At 40.6% G+C, this 22,819-nt stretch overlaps 1 protein-coding gene across 2 annotated transcripts in view; it reads left to right on the plus strand.

The window, feature by feature from the left end:
- Nucleotides 1-16,740, plus strand: part of slmapb (sarcolemma associated protein b) — a 25,531-nt gene extending 8,791 nt beyond the window's left edge. Inside the window, exons 3-9 of one of the 2 annotated variants that reach the window (XM_034172671.1) lie at nucleotides 1,094-1,222; nucleotides 1,342-1,644; nucleotides 2,696-2,966; nucleotides 3,083-3,254; nucleotides 14,762-14,896; nucleotides 16,042-16,129; nucleotides 16,478-16,740. In XM_034172671.1, the coding sequence (XP_034028562.1) occupies nucleotides 1,094-1,222; nucleotides 1,342-1,644; nucleotides 2,696-2,966; nucleotides 3,083-3,254; nucleotides 14,762-14,896; nucleotides 16,042-16,125 (1,094 nt within the window). In that variant the 3' untranslated portion in view covers nucleotides 16,126-16,129; nucleotides 16,478-16,740. The remainder of the gene's footprint in view (nucleotides 1-1,093; nucleotides 1,223-1,341; nucleotides 1,645-2,695; nucleotides 2,967-3,082; nucleotides 3,255-14,761; nucleotides 14,897-16,041; nucleotides 16,130-16,477) is intronic. The other variant, XM_034172672.1, reaches the window with a different exon arrangement.
- The last annotated feature ends 6,079 nt before the right edge of the window (nucleotides 16,741-22,819 follow it).

The following is a 22,819-nucleotide window of genomic DNA, read 5'->3' on the forward strand; positions in this document are numbered from 1 at the left end:
CATACGGATTTACCATAGAGTGCCATACTGTTTGTATTTATTCATGTTGTTATTCATTCGGCTGCTCCTGTTTTGTGTTTGGGGTCGCCACAGCGGATTCAGCCAGATCCGCATTGGTATTTGGCACAAGTTTTACGCCAGATGCCCTTCCTGACACAACTCCAGGTTTACCTGGAGAAACACACGCAGCCGCTGGTGTTCCAAAGAGGTCTACCATCCAAGTACTAACCAGGTCCTGCACTGCTTAGCTTCTGAGATCTGATGGGATCAGGCTGACACAGAGCAGACCGGCTGCGTTTGTATTTATTCATAATTGATGTAAATAAAGTCCAAAACACATTCCATGGCAGCTTTACCATCAGAGAGCCTCATCCACAACTACCACAAAAGACTCCCAGCTGTCAATGATGTTAAAGGGGCAAATACATGGTATTAAGAACAGGGATATGTAAACTTTGGATTAGGGTTATTTGGGTAGTTTCTGTTATTATGATTTAAACAGAATAAACAGTTGTTTGACAATAAAAAGACTTCACCCAACCACTAACCATGAGTGACAAAAGTTTTTGTTAGCATTCATATTGTCTGAAAAATGGCCAAAAAAGCAAACATTCTGCCAGGGCATGTAAACTTTTGAGCACAACTGTATATGAAAATGGAACGATCATAGCTAGAAGTAACAGGTATAATCCAATAATGCATTGTTTACAGTGTATCAGTTACAAAGTCATAAATGAAAAAAAAATTGAACTTGAATTTCTTTGCTAATAAATTTTTTTTCAAAAACTGCTGCAAGGAGATCCTGGGATCCCCTTGCAAGCAGAGTTTAGAGAAATTAATGTGACATATGTCAGACATTTAAAATGAACCATGTTATGCCAGCGTTTTTCTTATGTAGAAGCATTGCGTAATGCATAGTCATAGAATTATGGGACTTTCACTGTTTACTGTACTATGAAACCCCAACCATATTTAATTGTAAAAATATGGCTAAACACTGAATGTACACTATGGCTACTTTAATAAAATGCATCCTTTGTGTTGAATAACAGTTTTGTGGGTTTTTTTTTTTTTTTTTTTTTTGTACACTTAGATGACTTAACCCGGTCAACCATTGGGTCAACTGGTGATGCAGAAAAAATGATCCAGCGTTTGAATGAAGAACTTCGAGATGCCCAGGAGCTGGCTAATACTGAGAAGCACAGATGCACGGAGCTGCAAGGTACCAATCAAAACAAATGAATTTGAGAGTATATCATCATTTGTCATTTGTAGAATGCACAGTGTTCATCTCTGGAAATATTGCATATGCATATATACTGTTTATCCATTTCCAAACAGGCCAGCTGAGGCAGCTCCAAGATGAAATGGGCATTCTCAGACAGCAGATTGACATGTCATCCAGTTCACGTGATGAGCTGCAAAGTGCACAAGATGAGGTGAGGTCACTGAAGCGTGCGCTGGATGCAGCTGTGGCAGAGCGGGGCCGTGATGTCACTGCTGTCCAAAGTGAGCTGGTGACTGTCTCCAAAGACCTGGATAAATGGCGTCAGACTGCCAACAAATATGAGCGGGAAATTGACAATCTGCAGCATGATCTGCAGCAACAGAGCAAGCAATGGCAGAAAACAGCAGAAATACAAGGTATGACAGTGTTGTTGCACATAATTATTTTTTTTTTTTACAAAAACAAATGGCTTTATAAAATTTGTCATTACATTTGAAGTATTTTCAAATAAATTTTAAAAGCTGTGATACATTGTCAGTGATAGTTTATCATGGCAGTTTTGCTATACTTAATATTTCAGTTAAGAGTTATTGCATCTGACAGTAGTGCACAGCATAATGTTTACAATGCTTTCTGCTGCATATTATGCAATATGCTTCTGTTAAAGTTGCGTGAATTTTGGTAATAAATTAGTGCAAATTATCGGTTGAACTAATAGGATTAATAAATGGAATAGTTTTGTCTGTGGTGAATGTTTGGTCTCCTCCAAAGTAAAGGTCAAACAAGGTTGACATCCATTGGATTCTATGATATATGATAACTAAGCATGACAGATGACGCGAAGTATTCATTTTTAAAACCCTGTTAACTCGAGCAATAATTTGCATCACTTTTCTTTTTTTTTACCAAAATTAGCGTAACTTGTATGTTTGACCCTTGTACAAATTGCAATTGACCTGTGTCATCCTTTTTGCTGTTTTTACCCCATAACTCCAAACGTTCAGTCATAGATAGTCTAAACTATACCTTTTTAGGGATCTTTATGATCAGACAAATAATATGATATACCTTTCAATATGATTGGAACACTTTGAAATTTTGACCCCTGAGTAATTCTTTGTCCCCTGTAGGTCATTGGAGGTCAGCTCCAGGATGCCTCCACATCTGAAAATAAGCATCGGTTAATTTAGAATATGGGTGCCAAATTTCATGCTTTTCACAAAATGAACAATTGTTATGGAAGTTTTAGCTAAGCTGCTCCACTATACATAATAACCCAGTGATTTGATGTACTTTTCTTTTATGCACTCATGTGTCCTTGCTGTCCTTAGCCAACAGAAAATGTGCAAAAATATTTGTCTTGACATGTGCCTTCACAGAATTCCTAAAATGGCTTGAGACTTTGTATTCCTAAAAGAATGCTAAATGCCTGACAGTGTACGCAAAACTTCAAATTGTTCTCCACAGCCAACGAACTGCAGTCCATGCAGATGGAATGTAACTGCCTTCAGAAGGAGAACGCTGTCCTGCAGTCTGAACTACAGGACACGCTGAACAAACATCAGAAGGAAAAGAGCAGTCTGCAGAGCGAGTGTGCTTCCATCAGGGCCGAGAATGACGAACTCTTCAAGGCTCACCAGAAAGAGAGATGCAACCTACAGAATGAATGTGCAGCACTGCACACTGAGAAAGAAGCCACGCTGCAGAAACACCAACAACTTGAGAGGGATTTTGCCAGGTCAGTGCACTATGCAGTCTTAATAAGCACTATTCATAAGCGCTGTCTCTGTAAGCTAACTTCACTCTGCTTGCCATTTTTCCTTCTATTCTGCTCTGTTTTCTTGTTTCTGGTAGTTCACGTGCCCAGAATGCTGAGCTGAATAATAACTTTAAAGCCCTGGAGAGAGCTCAGCAGGAGCTGGAGAAGAGAATGGCAGCTCTGCAGCTCCAGCACCAACAGAAGAGCGCTGAGCTGCAAAGGCAGCTGGATGAAGCAAACAGCTGTAGCTCGGCTCTGCAGAGAGAGGTATCCCACAATCAGTCCTTACTTGGCCATGTCGTATTTCTGATTACATGGCCCCTTGTGCTACACAAAGCAGTGACTGGGTTGGATAGTCCAGGTGACAGGATCCCTTGAAGGGTATATTGATTTCCGCTGATGTCACACGGCCCCATTTGTTACATGTTAAACATTAGCAAAATGCAAGCACCCCCTAGACAAACACCCTGATATCGCCATACCTTCCCCAGAGGTGCAACAGCGTTACTCTGTATTTTTGGGGATAGAGATCCCATCACACTGTCTTATGGGGCTATTCCACAGAGTGCCGGTCCTTCCCGTTTCATCATGAATTGCAATTCGGGGCACATTTTGAAGCATCATAGTAAATTCTTGATCCATCTTTTGTCAATCTTGAGCAAATTTGGCGTATGTACGAGGTCTGTTAGAAAAGTATCCGACCTTTTTAAATTTTTTTTTTCAAAAACCTGATGGATTTGAATCACGTGTGCTTGCATGAGCAAACCTTGAACCTTCATGTGCATGCGTGATTTCTTTTTTTTTTTTTTTTTTTTCAACGCCTGTTGGTTGTATTATTTGCTTGTAAGCAGCCTTTGTGTGAGGACGTGCAGTGCGCTCGGCGGATTTTCATTTCAAGGAAAATGGCGGCACGACTGGAGCAGCACGACTGCATCAAATTTTGCCACAAACTGGGCAATAGCCAGGTGGAAACCATTCGGATTATTCAGATGGCTTTCGGTGACGATCCTCTGGGCATCACACAGATTAAGGAACAGTACATCCGGTTTAAAGACAGCCGCACAACGGTGGAGGGCGCGCCGTGCTCCAATCGGCATCAACACGCTGAAACGACCGGATCATTTCCAAATTGAACGCTGTGGTGATGTGGGACCGTCATGTGATTATCCGAGAAATTGCAGAAGAGGTGGGCATCAGCACTCTTTTGGCACTTTCCACTGTGAAAGAAGATTTTGCCATGAAAAGAGTGGCAGCGAAATTCATCGGCACGAAGCTGATGGCACAGCAACAGCGCCCCTGTGATGAAGCCTCACAGGACATGCTGTAACATGTCCAGCTTGTCCACAATTTCTTGGATAGTCACACGACTGAAAAGCCACTGAAAGCCGTCTGAATCTTCTGAATGGTTGACGTTGCCCAGTTTCTGGCAAAATTTGATGCAGTCGCGCTGCTCCAGTCGTTCCGTCATTTCCTTGCAAAGAAAAAACGAGAGAATCCACCCATCCTCACACAAAGGCTGCTTACAAGCAAATGATGCAATCGACAGGCGTGAAAAAAATCGCGCATGCGCACGAAGGTTCAAGTTTGGCTCATGCAAGCACACGTGATTCAGATCCATCAGGTTTTTGAAAAAAAAAAAGGTCGGATACTTTTCTAACAGACCTCATAGTATTTACAGCCACCATCAGCGCAAGTTTTGAAATTTGAGTCAAACCATTCAAAAATTTAATTCCAGTTCTCAAGATCGTCACTGGTGAGTGGTAACTTCCAGAGGTTTGTATTCTTAACAGCTTAAATCATTTTCGAACGTCTTTAACCCTCAGGCGACCAAGTGGGGTCATTTATGACCCTGGGCCTATATTTTTGTGCACCATTTCTCTAATTTTAATCAGAAAAAAGTTTCCTGCTAGGAATTTGTCAATCGGCAGCACGGTGACTTAGTGGTTAGCACTGTTGCCTCACCGTGAGAAGGTCATGGGTTTGATTCCCACCTGTGGCCTTTCTGTGTGGGGTTTGCGTGAGTTCTCTCCAGGTGCTCCGGCTTTGTCCCACATCTGAAGACACGCAGGTTAGGTGGGTTGGAGACTTTAAATTGTCTGTAGGTGTGTGTGCGGGTGTGAATGTGTTTGTCTATATGTGGCCCTACGACAGACTGGTGTCCTGTCCAGGGTGTACCCCACCTCACACTCTATGGCTGCTGGGATAAGCTCCAGCCCCCCACGGCCCTTAATTGGACTAAGCAGTTTAAGATGAGTGAGTGAATTTGTCAATCTATTCGTTCCTAGAATTTTGTAAGGATAGGCCGATCCCTGTGGCAAGTATAATCCAACTTGCGGGGTGACTTATGACCCCAGGAAGATTGAGAGTTTCGACATTATAGCTTCAGGTGGTATTATAATTTGCCAACCCTAATCATTATATCTTACTGTTTTGCAACAGCATGGCCAACAGACCTAGAGTACTAAGATTTACAGCTGCACAAGCATTGAGGCTGATTCTTGATGCCCAGAGTGAAGCCAGTTAGTTGCCAGATCTGCACTTTATAAGCCAGCCTAGTAGGCAAGCCAGAGTAAGCCTTTTCATCCCATTTTTGTACTTATGGGCAATCGATTGTAGTAGAACAGGGCCCTGTGGAAAAGGGTGTTGGGTGCTACATGATTAATTTTATGCTAGTTGATAATAGCGATAAACATTAGACCCATATAAATTATTTTGTGTTTTTTAAGACTAAATTGAGTCCAGTGTGCAGAATTTTCTTTTTTGTACAGCAGTGATGGATTAAACAAAAAAGCTGAGTTACTTCTATATATTTAATGTAGCAGTTGTCAGTTTGCCAATGGATTTCAATTTAGTTCATGCCAGGAGCTCCAATAGACTCCATGCCTTGCCCAAACCTTCATAGACCAGGTTTATGGGTTTATACTGGTTTTTATGGTGGAGTTACAGCATGTAGGCCTGACATAACAAAATTTGCTGGGCGATATATTGCCTAAGAAAATATCATAATCGATAATATTGCAATATTATTGTCGACATTATATTAAGACCATTTTATGCCACTAATGTAAAGCATAATACATCTTTTCAAATACTGGTTTTTCCACCTGTGTTGACTGGCTGCATCTCTTTAGCTACAAAATGAATAACAGTGTTTGACTGTGCGCCACATTACGGTAGGGATGGGTAGTGATTAAAATTTTATCTATCGATTCCGCTTATTGATCTGATTCCCTTATTGATACCTCTTGTGAATTTTCTGTGTACTAAAAGTAGGCTTTACAGATTTTCTATGCCAGTGTTTTAAATTGGTCACTGGATCCTTGATCTCTGGACAAATAAAAATGAACAAAATCTGTAGTTTTTGTCAAAAGCATTTCCTTTCAGACATTTTAGCATGAATGTCTCGCCATACCTCTGAGCTCAGCCGGCTGCTGCACATCAGCGCAGGACATCTCATATTGGAAGGAAAAAAAAAACGTTTTGATCGATTGCAGTCTGTTTGTATTACGTTTGGAAAGAGGTGTCAGTCGATTTAAACGGCATTTCTCATTGAAGTTATTAATTCTGACTGGACTCGTCTTTGTAACTTGACTCGGCAGAGACCGCGCAGCGTTTGGAGCTGTGTGAACAGAACGGGGGACGATTCTTGTTTCTTTCTCGCAACAAGACAGGAGTCCCAGTTAGTAACTTTAATCCGCACAAAAGTGACTCACGATTGACATATTCAGGGATGAAAGTGGTGAAAAACAAAGCTGAAACCCAGAATTACCCGCATTAAATGAATTCTAGAATCTCTGAAATGCAATCTGGGACTATTCCAGACAATAAACTGCAGTGAGTGCAGCATCCATTTTGGCGAGGGGGGAAAAAGCCCAACTTATTCAAATTCATTCCAGTAGTATTCTGCTCTTACTAGGATGCAGCAGTTTTCTAGCTTGGCAGATAGTTCTGGAGGAAATCACTGAAGAAATTAACAAATTGAAAATATGGTTTGACGGAAACAAATTGTCATTAACTTAAATAAAACAGGGATGAAATGGTGGTGTAAGAGTCACGAGGTGTTCACAGGAAAGTTATTTATTTATGTTCATTGTTAGTTGGTTTTATCTTTTCTGTTTTGTTTTATCAGGTTTTTTGTCTTTCTCTAAAATTGTATTGTAGCATTATTAGTTACTATTACTATTGTTGTTTCTGCTATTATTGATATATAAATAATACATTTAAAAATACAACAAATGCTGAGCCATTAACAAAAGCACACAAACGTGCTGAGATGCTAACTTTAACATTGAAAACGCCATAGATCGGCTCGATAGGATCGAATCATTTAATGATACCTGAAAAGAAGATACCCATCCCTACATTATGCTGTCTTGTTTACACTTGCATTATCAGGCAAATGCATCCTTGTTGTTTGTCCTTCACTAGTGAAGCTGACCGTGACTTATCATCACTTGGGGATGTGGGTGCAGAGATGGCTGATCAGGCCGGTCCTCACCTTTTTAAAGTGTCTATTGCACTGGGGAAAAATAATTGTCAGGGGGCCTGGATGAGAACAAGTGCTGTCACTGCTCTTCCGCTGCTGTCGTTTTTTTTTTTTTTTTTTGTTTTTTTTTTTTTTTTTTTGGAGACTCCACACGTCTTGCCTCAAAAACTGCCCCTTCAGTGTGGACCAAGGAACATCAGGGGGACCGGTTTTGTGCAGGAAATGGGGCTGATATTGAAGCACTTAAGAGGCTTTCAGTGTGTCTTTGCTTATGTTGACCTCTGTGAGTGTTGTCCGTAATGTAGTTGTTTTTTTTTTCTTCTTTTTTTTTTTAAGGGAGGTGTTTCTGTCATGCGACATTCATGACCGGCCCACCTGAGCTGGTAGCACTTTAGTATGGCATGAATGCTCTCCATCTCAGCCCTCTGGAGCACCTCTGTGTCTGGAACTTTGTTACTCCACTTGATATTCAGCAGTTTTCTGAAAGAATGCATGTGGAAGGATTTTCGCTGCCTTCTGTGCCAACTGTCTCGCAGGCATAAAGCAAAGGAGGACTCACAACCACTCTATACACTTGGAGCTTGGTTTGTTCGGCGATTCTTCTTCTCTCCCGCACTTTCTCACTGAGTCTGCCAAAGGCAGAGCTGACTCTAGCAATTCTATAGGCAACCTCTTCATCAATGTTGGCGTTTCGTGACAGCGTGCTGTCTAGGTGGACAAATTTGTCTGCCGACGCAAGCTTTTGGTCACTGATCGTGATGCATGAATCTGTGTAGGGGGCTGTTGGTACATAACTTTGGTCTTAATACTGATCGTGAGGCCAAACTCATCACAGGCTCTAGAGAACAAGTCTTGGCTTTTCTGCATGTCAGACTGTGTATTAACAATCAAATCATTTTTATTTATATAGCGCCAAATCACAACAAAGTTGCCCCAAGGCACTTTATATTGTAAGGCAAAGCCATACAATAATTACAGAAAAACCCCAACGGTCAAAACGACCCCCTGTGAGCAAGCACTTAGCGACAGTGGGAAGGAAAAACTCCCTTTTAACAGGAAGAAACCGCCAGCAGAACCAGGCTCAGGGAGGGGCAGTCTTCTGCTGGGACTGGTTGGGGCTGAGGGGAGAGAATCAGGAAAAAGACATGCTGTGGAAGGCAGCAGAGATCAATCACTAATGATTAAATGCAGAGTGGTGCATACAGAGCAAAAAGAGAAAGAAACACTCAGTGCATCATGGGAACCCCCAGAAGTCTACATCTATAGCAGCATAACTAAGGGATGGTTCAGGGTCACCTGATCCAGCCCTAACTATAAGCTTTAGCAAAAAGGAAAGTTTTAAGCCTAATCTTAAAAGTAGAGAGGGTGTCTGTCTCCCTGATCCGAACTGGGAGCTGGTTCCACAGGAGAGGAGCCTGAAAGCTGAAGGCTCTGCCTCCCATTCTACTCTTACAAACCCTAGGAACTACAAGTAAGCCTGCAGTCTGAGAGCGAAGCGCTCTATTGGGGTGATATGGTACTATGAGGTCCCTAAGATAAGATGGGACCTGATTATTCAAAACCTTACAAGTAAGAAGAAGAATTTTAAATTCTATTCTAGAATTAACAGGAAGCCAATGAAGAGAGGCCAATATGGGTGAGATATGCTCTCTCCTTCTAGTCCCTGTCAGTACTCTAGCTGCAGCATTTTGAATTAACTGAAGGCTTTTCAGGGAACTTTTAGGACAACCTGATAATAATGAATTACAATAGTCCAGCCTAGAGGAAATAAATGCATGAATTAGTTTTTCAGCATCACCCTGAGACAAGACCTTTCTAATTAGAAATTAATTAATTAAATTAATTTAGAGATATTGCGCAAATGCAAAAAAGCAGTCCTACATATTTGTTTAATATGCGCAGTGAATGATATCCTGATCAAAAATGACTCCAAGATTTCTCACAGTATTACTAGAGGTCAGGGTAATGGCATCCAGAGTAAGGATCTGGTTAGACACCATGTTTCTAAGATTTGTGGGGCCAAGTACAATAACTTCAGTTTTATGAGTTTAAAAGCAGGAAATTAGAGGTCATCCATGTCTTTGTCTGTAAGACAATCCTGCAGTTTAGCTAATTGGTGTGTGTCCTCTGGCTTCATGGATAGATAAAGCTGAGTATCATCTGCTTAACAATGAAAATTTAAGCAATGCTGTCTAATAATACTGCCTAAGGGAAGCATGTATAAAGTGAATAAAATTGGTCCTAGCACAGAACCTTGTGGAACTCCATAATTAACCTGAGTCTGTGAAGATTGCCCATTTATATGAACAAATTGTAATCTATTAGATAAATATGATTCAAACCACCGCAGTGCCTTTAATACTTATGGCATGCTCTAATCGCTGTAATAAAATTTTATGGTCAACAGTATCAAAAGCAGCACTGAGGTGTAACAGAACAAGCACAGAGATGAGTCCACTGTCTGAGGCCATAAGAAGATCATTTGTAACCTTCACTAATGCTGTTTCTGTACTATGATGAATTCTAAAACCTGACTGAAACTCTTCAAATAGACCATTCCTCTGCAGATGATCAGTTAGCTGTTTTACAACTACCCTTTCAGGAATTTTTGAGAGAAAAGGAAGGTTGGAGATTGGCCTATAATTAGCTAAGATAGCTGGGTCAAGTGATGGCTTTTTAAGTAATGGTTTAATTACTGCCACCTTAAAAGCCTGTGGTACATAGCCAACTAATAAAGGTAGATTGATCATATTTAAGATCGAAGCATTAATTAATGGTAGGGCTTCCTTGAGCAGCCTGGTAGGAATGGGGTCTAATAGACATGTTGATGGTTTGGAGGAAGTAACTAATGAAAATAACTCAGACAGAACAATCGGAGAGAAAGAGTCTAACCAAATACCGGCATCACTGAAAGCAGCCAAAGATAACGATATGTCTTTGGGATGGTTATGAGTAATTTTTTTCTCTAATAGTTAAAATTTTATTAGTAAAGAAAGTCATGAAGTCATTACTAGTTAAAGGAATACTCGGCTCAATAGAGCTCTGACTCTGTCAGCCTGGCTACAGTGCTGAAAAGAAACCTGGGGTTGTTCTTATTTTCTTCAATTAGTGATGAGTAGTAAGATGTCTTTCTTTCTGATCTTTACGGAGGGCTTTTTTATAGAGCAACAGACTCTTTTTCCAGGCTAAGTGAAGATCTTCTAAATTAGTGAGACGCCATTTCCTCTCCAACTTACGGGTTATCTGCTTTAAGCTGCAAGTTTGTGAGTTATACCACGGAGTCAGGCACTTCTGATTTAAGGCTCTTTTTCAGAGGAGCTACAGCATCCAAAGTTGTCTTCAATGAGGATGTAAAACTATTGACGAGATACTCTATCTCACTCAGAGTTTAGGTAGCTACTCTGCACTGTGTTGGTATGTGGTATTAGAGAACATAAAGAAGGAATCATATCCTTAAACCTAGTTACAGCGCTTTCTGAAAGACTTCTAGTGAAATGAAACTTATTCCCCACTGCTGGGTAGTCCATCAGAGTAAATGTAAATATTAAGAAATGATCAGACAGAAGGGAGTTTTCAGGGAATACTGTTAAGTCTTCAATTTCCATACCATAAGTCAGAACAAGATCTAAGATATGATTAAAGTGGTGGGTGGACTCATTTACATTTTGAGCAAAGCCAGTTGAGTCTAATAATAGATTAAATGCAGTGTTGAAGCTGTCATTCTCAGCATCTGTGTGGATGTTAAAATCGCCCACTATAATTATCTTATCTGAGCTAAGCACTAAGTCAGACAAAAGGTCTGAAAAGTCACAGAGAAACTCACAGTAACGACCAGGTGGACGATAGATAATAACAAATAAAACTGTTTTTTGGGACTTCCAATTTGGATGGACAAGATTAAGAGTCAAGCTTTCAAATGAATTAAAGCTCTGTCTGGGTTTTGGATTAATTAATAAGCTGGAATGGAAGATTGCTGCTAATCCTCCCCCTCGGCCCGTGCTACGAGCGTTCTGGCAGTTAGTGTGACTCGGGGGTGTTGACTCATTTAAACTAACATATTCATCCTGCTGTAACCAGGTTTCTGTAAGGCAGAATAAATCAATATGTTGATCAATTATATCATTTACTAACAAGGACTTAGAAGAGAGAGACCTAATGTTTAATAGACCACATTTAACTGTTTTAGTCTGTGGTGCAGTTGAAGGTGCTATATTTTTCTTTTTGAATTTTTATGCTTAAATAGATTTTTGCTGGTTATTGGTGGTCTGGGAGCAGGCACCGTCTCTACGGGGATGGGGTAATGAGGGGATGGCAGGGGAAGAGAAGCTGCAGAGACGTGTGTAACACTACAACTCTGTCACAATCTGTCATGTGACAAACTAGTCACATGCATTGCTCAGGTGTAATTTTGGCCCATTCTTCCACATAAACAGTCTTCAAATTTCTAAGTTTCCGTAGACCTCTTCTCTGAACGCTGATATTTAGTTCTCTCCATGGATTTTCTATTGGATTGAAGTCAGGTGATTGGCTGGGCCACTCTAGCAGCTTTATTTTCATTCCCTGAAACCAACTGAGAGTTTCCTTGGCTGTGTGTTTGGGATCATTGTCTTGCTGAAATGTCCACCCTCCTTTTACAAACTACCTCACGGTGCACCCCACAGTATGTGAGGCTCCGAGACATTACATCCGACACCATCAGGAGCAGCACGGGGGCACCACAGGGGATGGTCCTGTCTCCCTTCCTGTTCACACTCTACACCTCAGACTTGTCACAGTCCTGCCACCTGGAGAAGTTTTCAGATGACTCTGCCATTGTGGGCTGCATCAGCAGTGACCAGGAGGTTGAGTACAGGAGTGTGGTGGACAGGTTTGTAGAGTGGTGTGGACTCAACCACCTGCAGCTCAACTTATCTAAGATGAAGGAGCTGGTGGTGGGCTTCAGAAGACGAAAGACCCGCCCAAATCCAGTTTCCATTAATGGAAATGAGGTGGACATTGTGGACTACTACAAGTACCTGGGTGTCCACACAGACAACAAACTGGACTAGACAGTAAACACAGATGGTGTATGTAAGAAAGGTCAGAGCCGACTGTACTTGTTCAGGAGGCTCAGATCTTTCAATGTCTGCAGAAATATGATGCAGGTGGTCTTCAACGTCACGACACAAACAGGCTCATCAGGAGAGCTGGCTCTGTTCTAGGGGTGGAACTGGAGTCTGTGATGAAGATGTCGGAGAGGAGGATGTTGAGAAAACTGCTCACCATCTGTGAAAACTACTCATACTGATGTCCTGTCAGAGGACCTTCAGCAAAAGACTTTCTTTGCATAGTGATCGGCAAAGACACCAGCTGTAAATTCCTGAACTTTGGTTTTGGCGTGCAGCCTCTGCAGGTTAAACAGATTTCCATCTGTTCTGTATCTGATGCCAACACGACCTCTGTAACGGAAGGAGTCTGTCAACATGGCTGAGAACATGATGCTGAAGAGCGTGGGTGCTAGCACACAGCCTTGCTTTACTTCATTGGATAAAGGGAAGGACTGGGAGTACATGCCTTCTTCTTGTACACTAGTGTTCATGCCATCATGGAACTGCCTGACCAGGGAAATGAACGTTACAGGCAACCAAATGTGGCCATAATCTTCCAGAGCCATTCACAGGAATGACTTTAGTCAAGTCTACAACAGTGGTGTATATAGATCGATGTTCTGCTCTTGACACTTGTCTTGTAATTGGGTGCAGCAATGATCATGTCCACTGTACTGCAGTCTTGCCTGAATCCACACTGACTTTCAGGAAGCAAATCTTGCTCCAGGTGCTGATTCAACCTGCTCAAATGGATCCTGGCCAATATTTTCCCAACTAAATGAATTCTTAATAGCAAACTAGCAGTAGGGGAGGGTTCCACATCATCTGGAGTTTTTGTTCCCAGTTGGGAAAACGGGATGGGATGGTGATGTTTAAGGTGCCTTTTTGGGTTGGTTGTATTTCCTGTTTTCACTACCACTGCTTTCAAGAAAGGTTGGCACACTGGCTTGTTCTGGTTGAGTCCTCCTTGCTCATTCCACTTCACTCAAAAATGTTCCCACACTGGAGCTGTGGAATTAGGCTTTGAAACCAAGTCCTTGTATTCTTCAAACCTTTCTGGATATAATTGTGCAGTCGACTCAGCTGGCTGTTTTACTGCGGCACACTGTTTACTGTGTGTGTGCGCATATGAGTGGGCAGCGCACTTTGCACACAGAGTGGACTGATCCCACAGGCACTGCCTCCTGCCAACAGCAGGCTAAAGAGGGACAAAAGAAGCAGTACAACTCACTGGAATGTTGGCGGCAACAAACGTGCATGTAAAGGGCGACATATTGAGGCCAGCAAAATGATCATGTTCATCCTTGTATATCAAACAATAAGTCTGTCAGTTATTGCGACAGGCCTAACGACACGGTTAAGCCATTGCAGCAGACCTCATATCAGATGTATTGGATGTATGTGCAGTATATCCCCCTTCATGTTTATCCTAGCACCACCAAAACACCCATAAGGACTCAGACCTTCAAGACCTCTGGTAAGTTCTTTAAATTTGTACCTTTTTTTTTTTTTTTTTTAAACTTGGTGTCATGACAGCAGATCTGTTATGGATCTGTATGTTGATATGGCACAGTTTTATGCCAGGTGCCCTTCCTGACACAGCTCCAGATTACAAGGGAGAGGTGATGGTCTAGTGGTTAAGCGTTGGGCTTGAGACCAGAGGATCCTTGGTTCAAATCCCAGCCTGACTGAAAAATCACTAAGGGCCCTTGGGCAAAGTCCTTAATCCCCTAGTTGCTTCCAATGTGTAGTGAGCGCCTTGAAAGGCAGCACCCTGACATCAGGGTGAATGTGAGGCATTATTGTAAAGCGCATTGAGCTTCTGATGCGGAAAAGCTCTATATAAATGCAGTCCTCTTACCATTTTACATGGAACATTGACAGGGGTGATCTTGAACCGTGACGCCTCTGCTCTGAAAACGAGTGAATGAACAGTTTAGACACCACTAGCTCCATAGGAAAAAAAAGGCCAGTTATCCATACATCAGTTTCAGCTGTATGAACATAATTTAATTAGTGCCCCCTTTATAAATCTCCTGTGATTAAAGTTCCTCTAGAAGATCACAGCACCTCCTTCCCCAGAAAAGCCTGGTTTCTCACCAGATTTTTACTCAAAACCAAAGTGACAGAATGTTATCATGCCTTTTTTTTTTTTTTTTTTTTCTTTCTTCCATTAATGACATGTACTGTGTTTTGCACAGAATGAGGACACTAAGGCGTCGCTGTCTGAGCTGCAGGAAAAATACGAGAAGAGCGAGCAGGAAAAACTGTTGCTTTCAGAAGAGCTCCAGGAGTGTAAAGCCAATATGAAGGACCTACAGGAGAAAGGAACAAATGTGAGTCCGCTTAGCGAGAAAGAAGCATTGTTTTCTGTTTGTTTTTTCGACCTATATTGCATATGATTATTTTTAAATATGTTGAGTGGTATGAAATTTTTTGTTTGTTTTTGGGGTTTTTTTTTGTTTGTTTTTTTTACACCCTTCAATACTGATAGACATCACTTTGCTAATCTGCATTTATAGAGCAAATACTGCTGTTAACATCATATCACAAACATTCTTCTCTAAATGAATGAAGCACTTATTTCCATTGTGGCCCTAATTAATCTAATTAACTCTCCAATTGGGGTTTCAGATTCCTGGTTTTGGGGAGTATTTTAAACATTTTGTTTGTGTAGCCACTAAAGATTTCACATTTTATGATCAGCTGTTCCCAATAACCAAGTGAGACAAAATTCACCCACTGCTTTTGGAAATGCAGTGTCCATAATCAAACAGGAAGGGGTGATCACATATTCTCTGTGGGGGGGATTAACCTCACCAACAAGCACAGCCTTGACCCTCCTGTCAGTTTGTGGCGGTAATAATTTAGTTATCTTGACGTGTGTTGTGTTTGGCAGCATGAACTTTGCAGTGTCAGATTTGGCAATATGTTTATTTTATCACAACTTTGAAACTTATGATGGATTCACATTACATCAGTGATCCCCAGCATGTGGGCCGCGGACCTCTGGTGTGGCGCGAAGCTGCTGGAGGCAGAGCATGAGTGCTTATTAAACCTAAACGAATAAGTAATCTTCATATTTGTAGTAATGTATAAAATGACATTCAATTATTTCTGATTAATAAGAATGAAACGGTATTTAAAAATGCGCCACATGTCTTATATCTTGTCTCTGGTGTGGGAATCATAATTGATGGAACACATCATTTTTGGGAGTTGGGCAGGCAGAATGTGATTAAAGGTTTGGGTGGGCCTCAGATTTCAAAGTGGGCTGCAGTACACCTAAGTCTGGGAATGGCTGATATAAACCTTTGTTTTCTGCACTCCTGTACTCATCCACAATGTTTTACTGCTGCTTTTTAGACCTTGACATCCTGTGTACCTCTCTGTGTAAACACTATTTACAGTAGTGAAGTACTGACTGAAGGGCGTCCACCCAACTGCAGTTGATTACTATAATATCCCTTCCCTTCTGTAGACGTCCATATTGCTGCCTGTTCAAGCCATAGTCATCGGTCTTATCCTGGCTTTGCTGTATTGGTGCTTCGGCGCATTGTGGTAGTAAGGTACACATTACTCCTGTCAAGTCGGCCTACATATCTCATGCTCATCCTTGTCTTTTCGATCACTGCATGACTTAATCTATTCATTCCCCAGTGTCCTCCTCTGAGAACCTCCCCCAAAAAAACCTAACCCTTCTGATCACACAGTGCGAACAGCTAGCATCTGTGTTGTTTGGATTGCAAGTGCTTTAAAACGGTTTCTCTCGATGGTCTCAGATAGACTTGCCTTCATCTGAAAGCGCTGCTTTTAACGTCTGTTTGCCGCACTGCTTTTAATGGTGAGCAGCCTGAGGGGGACATCGTCACGCGGCAATGCTCATGTTTTCTTTTCTGTCTCACCACTTCTTTCAGAAGCCGTGGATGATGTGGGGGCCTCTGGCTGCCGCTGCCGCGTTGACAGTCGTGACCGTTGCCGTGCTTTTCAGAAGCTGAGCGCCACTTAACCAAGTGCACACTCACAAAAAAATCCATATTTGTCTTCACATTTCTCCACACTGAAACAGTAATTGCCTCCGTGTCATATCTGCACTGTTGGAGTGCTCTTAACTTGCACTGTTAGATGTTCTATTTTAGATGGCGGCTGTGTCAATAAAAGTGACAGATTTGTGTGAAAACTTATGTTTGTGTGTTTATTATGTTGATGCAATTTGGTCAGTTTTTATTTACTAACTTACAAGCAGATTTACAGAATATGTAGTAATACAGGTGAAAATGCTACAAGGCACACAGTCTCTGCTTACACAGGATTCTGATCTGCTTGAAGGACTGAATCAACAATACCATCCTGACTCAATACATGGTGAATTCATTGGCACACTGGCAAAACTGTATGGTACCTGCATTAATGGTAAATTCCCACCAGGTGGTGATATTGCTCTATTTCAAGAACGTTAAGTACAGGATGCGAACAACAACCAACTTGTGGCTATGGTGGGTTGGTTTGGAGACAGTCAGAAGCGAGATTGAGATCATTTGGAGATGTGCAGAGTAGGGAGGAGGATGGAGCCACCAGGCAGGAGAAAAAGGCCAAAGAGGAGGTTTATGGATGTAGTGAGGGAGGACATGCAGGTGGTTGGTGTGACAGATGAATATACAGAGGACAGGGTTATATGGAAAGGGCTGCTCAGGTGCATCCTATTTCCACTGATCATCCTTGATGTTTCTACAGCTTAATTGGAGTCCACCTAGGGTAAATTCAGTTGATTCGAAAGACACACACACCTGTCTACATATAAGGTCCCACATAGAACCCTGCGTGGGACTAATTTCTCCTTCCCAGTCTGCACCCGCAAAATGCTGAGAATTTATGCACGTACAATAGATGCATTTATTTTGTCTCCTCCTGTCATCATTTAGGCTATTATTAAAGAGATTCATGTGGTTGTTTCAATTCCCTGGCCCGTATGTCTTTTGACACACTGGTCAGGAATAGCCTTAATAGTTGGTGGTTTTTGTTTAGTTTAGACAGTTTATGTGACAGTTCAGTTAGTGCATGCCCAAATATGGGCAGCTGATTGAACATCTCTGGGAGATCTAAAAATGCCTGTGCATGTTCCCCATCCAACATAGTTTGTGAGGTACTGCAAAGAGGAATGGGCAAAACTGCCCAAAAATAGGTGTACCAAGCTTGTGCCATCATATTCAAGAAGACTTGTGGCTGTAATTGCTACCAAAACTGCATCAACAAAGTATTGAGCAAAGGGTGTGAATACTTACGTACAGGTGATTTCATAGTTTTTTTTTTTTTTTTTTTTCATTTTTAATAAATTTGCAAGAATTAGTTTCATGTCATTATGGGGTGTTGTGAGTAGAATTCTAAGGGGGAAAAATTAATTTACTCTATTTTGGAATAAGACTAACAAAATGTGGACAAGTGAAGTGCTGTGAATACTCTCTGTATGCACTGTATCGTACAACATATGTAGGCACTCCAGTATTTTGATAAGAAAACAAACATTGTCTTTTTCCCACCTTCATTATTAAATCAACAAAACATCATTTAAATTATCCAGATATTTCAATTCCAACAAAGAAAGGCATCAGAAAGGCAAAGCCTATGTGCACTCGACACGTCACTATATAAATGTCTCTTGTGGTGTTTGACTATGTATGAGTTCATCATGTCGTCATTTTGACATCATACCAATCAATAAATATTCTATTGATCAATGTATGCTTTAGATCATGCATTTAGACTTCTTGGTTGATATATATATATAGTTTTTTTTTTGTTTTTTTTTAAATCTTTACCTATTGACCAAACCACACAAAAACCTAATGATCCATCTGGGTTTTTTTGGTTTTTGAGATGTACTAAAAAGGTGTATTTTGTACCATAATTTCTTTGACCTTGACCAGACTGCTTCATAATTTAATCATCTCTTGATATCAAAGCAATAGTCCCACCAACTTTGAAAGAAATCCATCCATCCATTTTTTATTTATGTTGTCCGTATGCATGCCAGTGGAAAAACAATACCCTGCTCTCCACCGTTGCGGTTAAAAAAAAAAAAAAAAAATTTTTTTTTCCTCAATTTCACAAAAACAAATTACAGTTCCCGGGTTGATGATTTAATCATATTCTTTCAGTAGATCATACATATCCATCTCACCCTGTCCTTTGCACCTTCCTATGCCACACTAACCACTTCAATGTACTCCTTCATCACATCTATAAACCGCCCCTTTGGCCTCCCTCTTCACCTCTTGCCCAGTACAACCCCTGGCAAAAATTGTGGAATCACCGGCCTCGGAGGATGTTCATTCAGTTGTTTAATTTTGTAGAAAAAAAAAAAAGCAGATCAGACATGACACAAAACTAAAGTCATTTCAAATGGCAACTTTCTGGCTTTAAGAAACACCATAAGAAATCAGGAAGAAAAAATTGTGGTAGTCAGTAACGGTTACTTTTTTAGACCAAGCAGAGGGAAAAAAATATGGAATCACTCAATTCTGAGGAATAAATTATGGAATCACCCTGTAAATTTTCATCCCCAAAACTAACACCTGCATCAAATCAGATCTGCTCGTTAGTCTGCATCTAAAAAGGAGTGATCACACCTTGGAGAGCTGTTGCACCAAGTGGACTGACATGAATCATGGCTCCAACATGAGAGATGTCAATTGAAACAAAGGAGAGGATTATCAAACTCTTAAAAGAGGGTAAATCATCACACAATGTTGCAAAAGATGTTGGTTGTTCATAGTCAGCTGTGTCTAAACTCTGGACCAAATACAAACAACATGGGAAGGTTGTTAAAGGCAAACATACTGGTAGACCAAGGAAGACATCAAAGCATCAAAACAGAAAACTTAAAGCAATATGTCTCAAAAATCGAAAATGCACAACAAAACAAATGAACGAATGGGAGGAAACTGGAGTCAACGTCTGTGACCGAACTGTAAGAAACCGCCTAAAGGAAATGGGATTTACATACAGAAAAGCTAAACGAAAGCCATCATTAACACCTAAAGAGAAAAAAACAAGGTTACATTGGGCTAAGGAAAAGCAATCGTGGACTGTGGATGACTGGATGAAAGTCATATTTAGTGATGAATCTCAAATCTGCATTGGGCAAGGTGATGATGCTGGAACTTTTGTTTGGTGCCGTTCCAATGAGATTTATAAAGATGACTGCCTGAAGAGAACATGTATATTTCCACAGTCATTGATGATATGGGGCTGCATGTCAGGTAAAGGCACTGGGGAGATGGCTGTCATTACATCATCAAATGCACAAGTCTACGTTGATATTTTGGACACTTTTCTTATCCCATCAATTGAAAGGATGTTTGGGGATGATGAAAAAATTTCTCAAGATGATAATGCATCTTGCCATAGAGCAAAAACTGTGAAAACATTCCTTGCAAAATGACACATAGGGTCAATGTCATGACCTGCAAATAGTCCGGCTCTTAATCCAATTGAAAATCTTTGGAAGTTGAAGAAAATGGTCCATGACGAGGCTCCAACCTGCAGAGCTGATCTGGCAACAGCAATCACAGAAAGTTGGAGCCAGATTGATGAAGAGTACTGTTTGTCACTCATTAAGGCCATGCTTCAGAGACTGCAAGCTGTTATAAAAGCCAGAGGTGGTGCAACAAAATACTAGTGATGCGTTGGAGTGTTCTTTTGTTTTTCATGATTCCATAATTTTTTCCTCTGAATTGAGTGATTCCATATTTTTTGTCTGCTTGGTCTACAAAAGTAACCGTTACTGACTGCCACAATTTTTTTTTCCTGATTTCTTATAGTGTTTCTTAAAGCCAGAAAGTTGCCATTTGAAATGACTTTAGTTTTGTGTCATGTCTGTGATCTGCTTTTTTTCTACAAAATTAAACAACTGAATGAACATCCTCCGAGGCCGGTGATTCCATAATTTTTGCCAGGGGTTGTAGCTCCATCCTCAGCATCTTTCTCCCTATATACCCTGGATCCCTCCTCTTTACATGTACCAACTATCTCAGTCTTGCCTCTGACTTTGTCCCTAAACCATCCTGCCTGCCCTGTCCTTCTGATATGTTCATTCCTAATCCTGTTCATCCTCATTACTCCCAAAGAAAATTGCAGCATTAAAAAAAATTCTCAAATTCAACCTGAAGTTGCATAAGAGTACCACAAGGACTAGCAACGGCAGCCTTAGTGGTCACCAGGACCCTGAGATGAGCAACATAGCTTCACAAACAACTTGTTAGACTTGTCTGTCCTTGTTTTATGTTCATTTTGTTAAAGATGTCAACATGACCAGAAATACAAGGATCACTGGTCCACACCTGTATCTATCAGAACCTAAAATTCCATAGCTGAATATGCAGTAGTTTTTACATTCAGAATCCAACAGGAGAGAATGAGTAGATGTATGTACCGGTACATCTTTGTGATGTTATACAGTAGATTCTGGATTTTTTTTAAAAAAGCATAGTAAATATCTTTTCATTTTAAAGAAAGAGATACAAGGACAAAAAATCAATTAAAAACAAAGGTTTTTCACCTCCATTTCCCCTCAAAATGATGCCGAACTCTGCTTCTTGCTGTTTAAGCTGCCGGGTGCACAGTCACAGAGATCACATAGCCAACAGTTCCCTCTGTCCTTTGGTGGTGGTGGTCACTTTAACAGTGATATCTATCTGGCAGCATTTTGGCTGTGTTATTTCTTTGCAGCAGGATTTGCTGTTGAGTATCACATTCAACATCATGTAATTGTTTATGTGACAAGCGGCTCCAGTCCGTCCAACCTGGTTAATTCATTGCATGTGGGACAAAGAGCAAATATAGCATGACCTCTCCATCCTATAAGCACCACAATGTAAAAATAATTCCCACAGAAGACGGGACTATGTCCAGAGTTGTGCAACCATTTTATTCTGCTCTAGTTTGTAAGTAGGTCATGGTAGTGAAGCAGAGATGCAGCAGAGTGATAGTACTACAACGCAGTAGGTGTTACTTTTACAACAGCCTTTGGATTGATATATTGCTAATGTACATATTAGTTTAATTATCTTATTTCAATTTATATCAATGCAATAAATACCAACTTACTAGCAATTAACAGAATATAAAACCTACAGAATGATAAATACCTACAAAATGACTGTAAGCTCTTTCAGCTTCTCCCTTTTTGACCCCTGGTGTCCCAACAGCAGAGCCGTTATGGATTATATGATCAATATGGATTTGGCACAAGTTTTACACTGGATGCCCTTCCTGGCACAACTCCACATTACATGGAGAATGAGCACAGGTGGTCTTGAACCAGGATCCTTCTCTTTCTTGAAAGTGAGTTGGCCACCATGCCGCCCATACAAGATTAATATTAACAGTTCAATTCTACAAACAAACTTTTATAAACAACATAATATAGAGAGAGGAAAAAGCTTCATGGTTAAAAATATCCCTTTTTCTTATTTAAAAGATGAAAAATAAGTGGTGGAAAACAGCAGTGAAGCATGAATGATTTGCAAAAGTTAAAATGACCCTTTAATTAATCATTTTAATGAACAAAACAGGAATACATGCAGCCTTTGGAGAGTAATTTTTATATATAAAAGTTCAGCACTTCCACATCAGTTTATGGGACAAACATAATAAGAACAGCAGCTCCATCGGTTGCCTCTCTCATGACACCCAGCGGTATGTTTTTTTTTTATCATGGAGTCAAAAGTAATGCTACACTCACCGGCTGCTTTATTAGATACAATTTGCTGGTACCAGGTTGGACCCCCTTTTGCCATCAGAACTGCCTTAATTCTTCATGCATCACCACTCATGTCTTCATAGTTGTCACATTTTGACCCTGAGCAGGGCTTTGATTCTATTTTAACCCCCTTTCTTTTCATCACCATCTTCTCCTGCTTTGTTTTATTAGTTGGTTATTTTCATCATGTCTATCAAATCTATGTTCCATTTTTGCTTTGCCACTTTGTTTCTTTGTTTCTTTTATACTTTGGCTATACCATAAGTTCAGTTCTGTTCTAGTTTTCTTCAGCAGGTTTGTGTTTGCATTATTGATCGTTAGTTTATCACTTATTTTGCTTGTCTCATTTGTATTATCAGTTATGCTGCTATGTCGGGTTTTGCTTTCTGTTAATTAATTAATCCTTGCTTGTTTTGTCATCTGGTTATCTTTTATTTTATACTTCACTCATGAGTCAGTTCCTGTCTAGTTTTGTTGTGTTTATTTTTCTTATTATTAT

The sequence above is a fragment of the Thalassophryne amazonica genome, chromosome 6 (genome assembly GCF_902500255.1).
Source record: "Thalassophryne amazonica chromosome 6, fThaAma1.1, whole genome shotgun sequence".
Lineage (NCBI taxonomy): Eukaryota > Metazoa > Chordata > Actinopteri > Batrachoidiformes > Batrachoididae > Thalassophryne > Thalassophryne amazonica.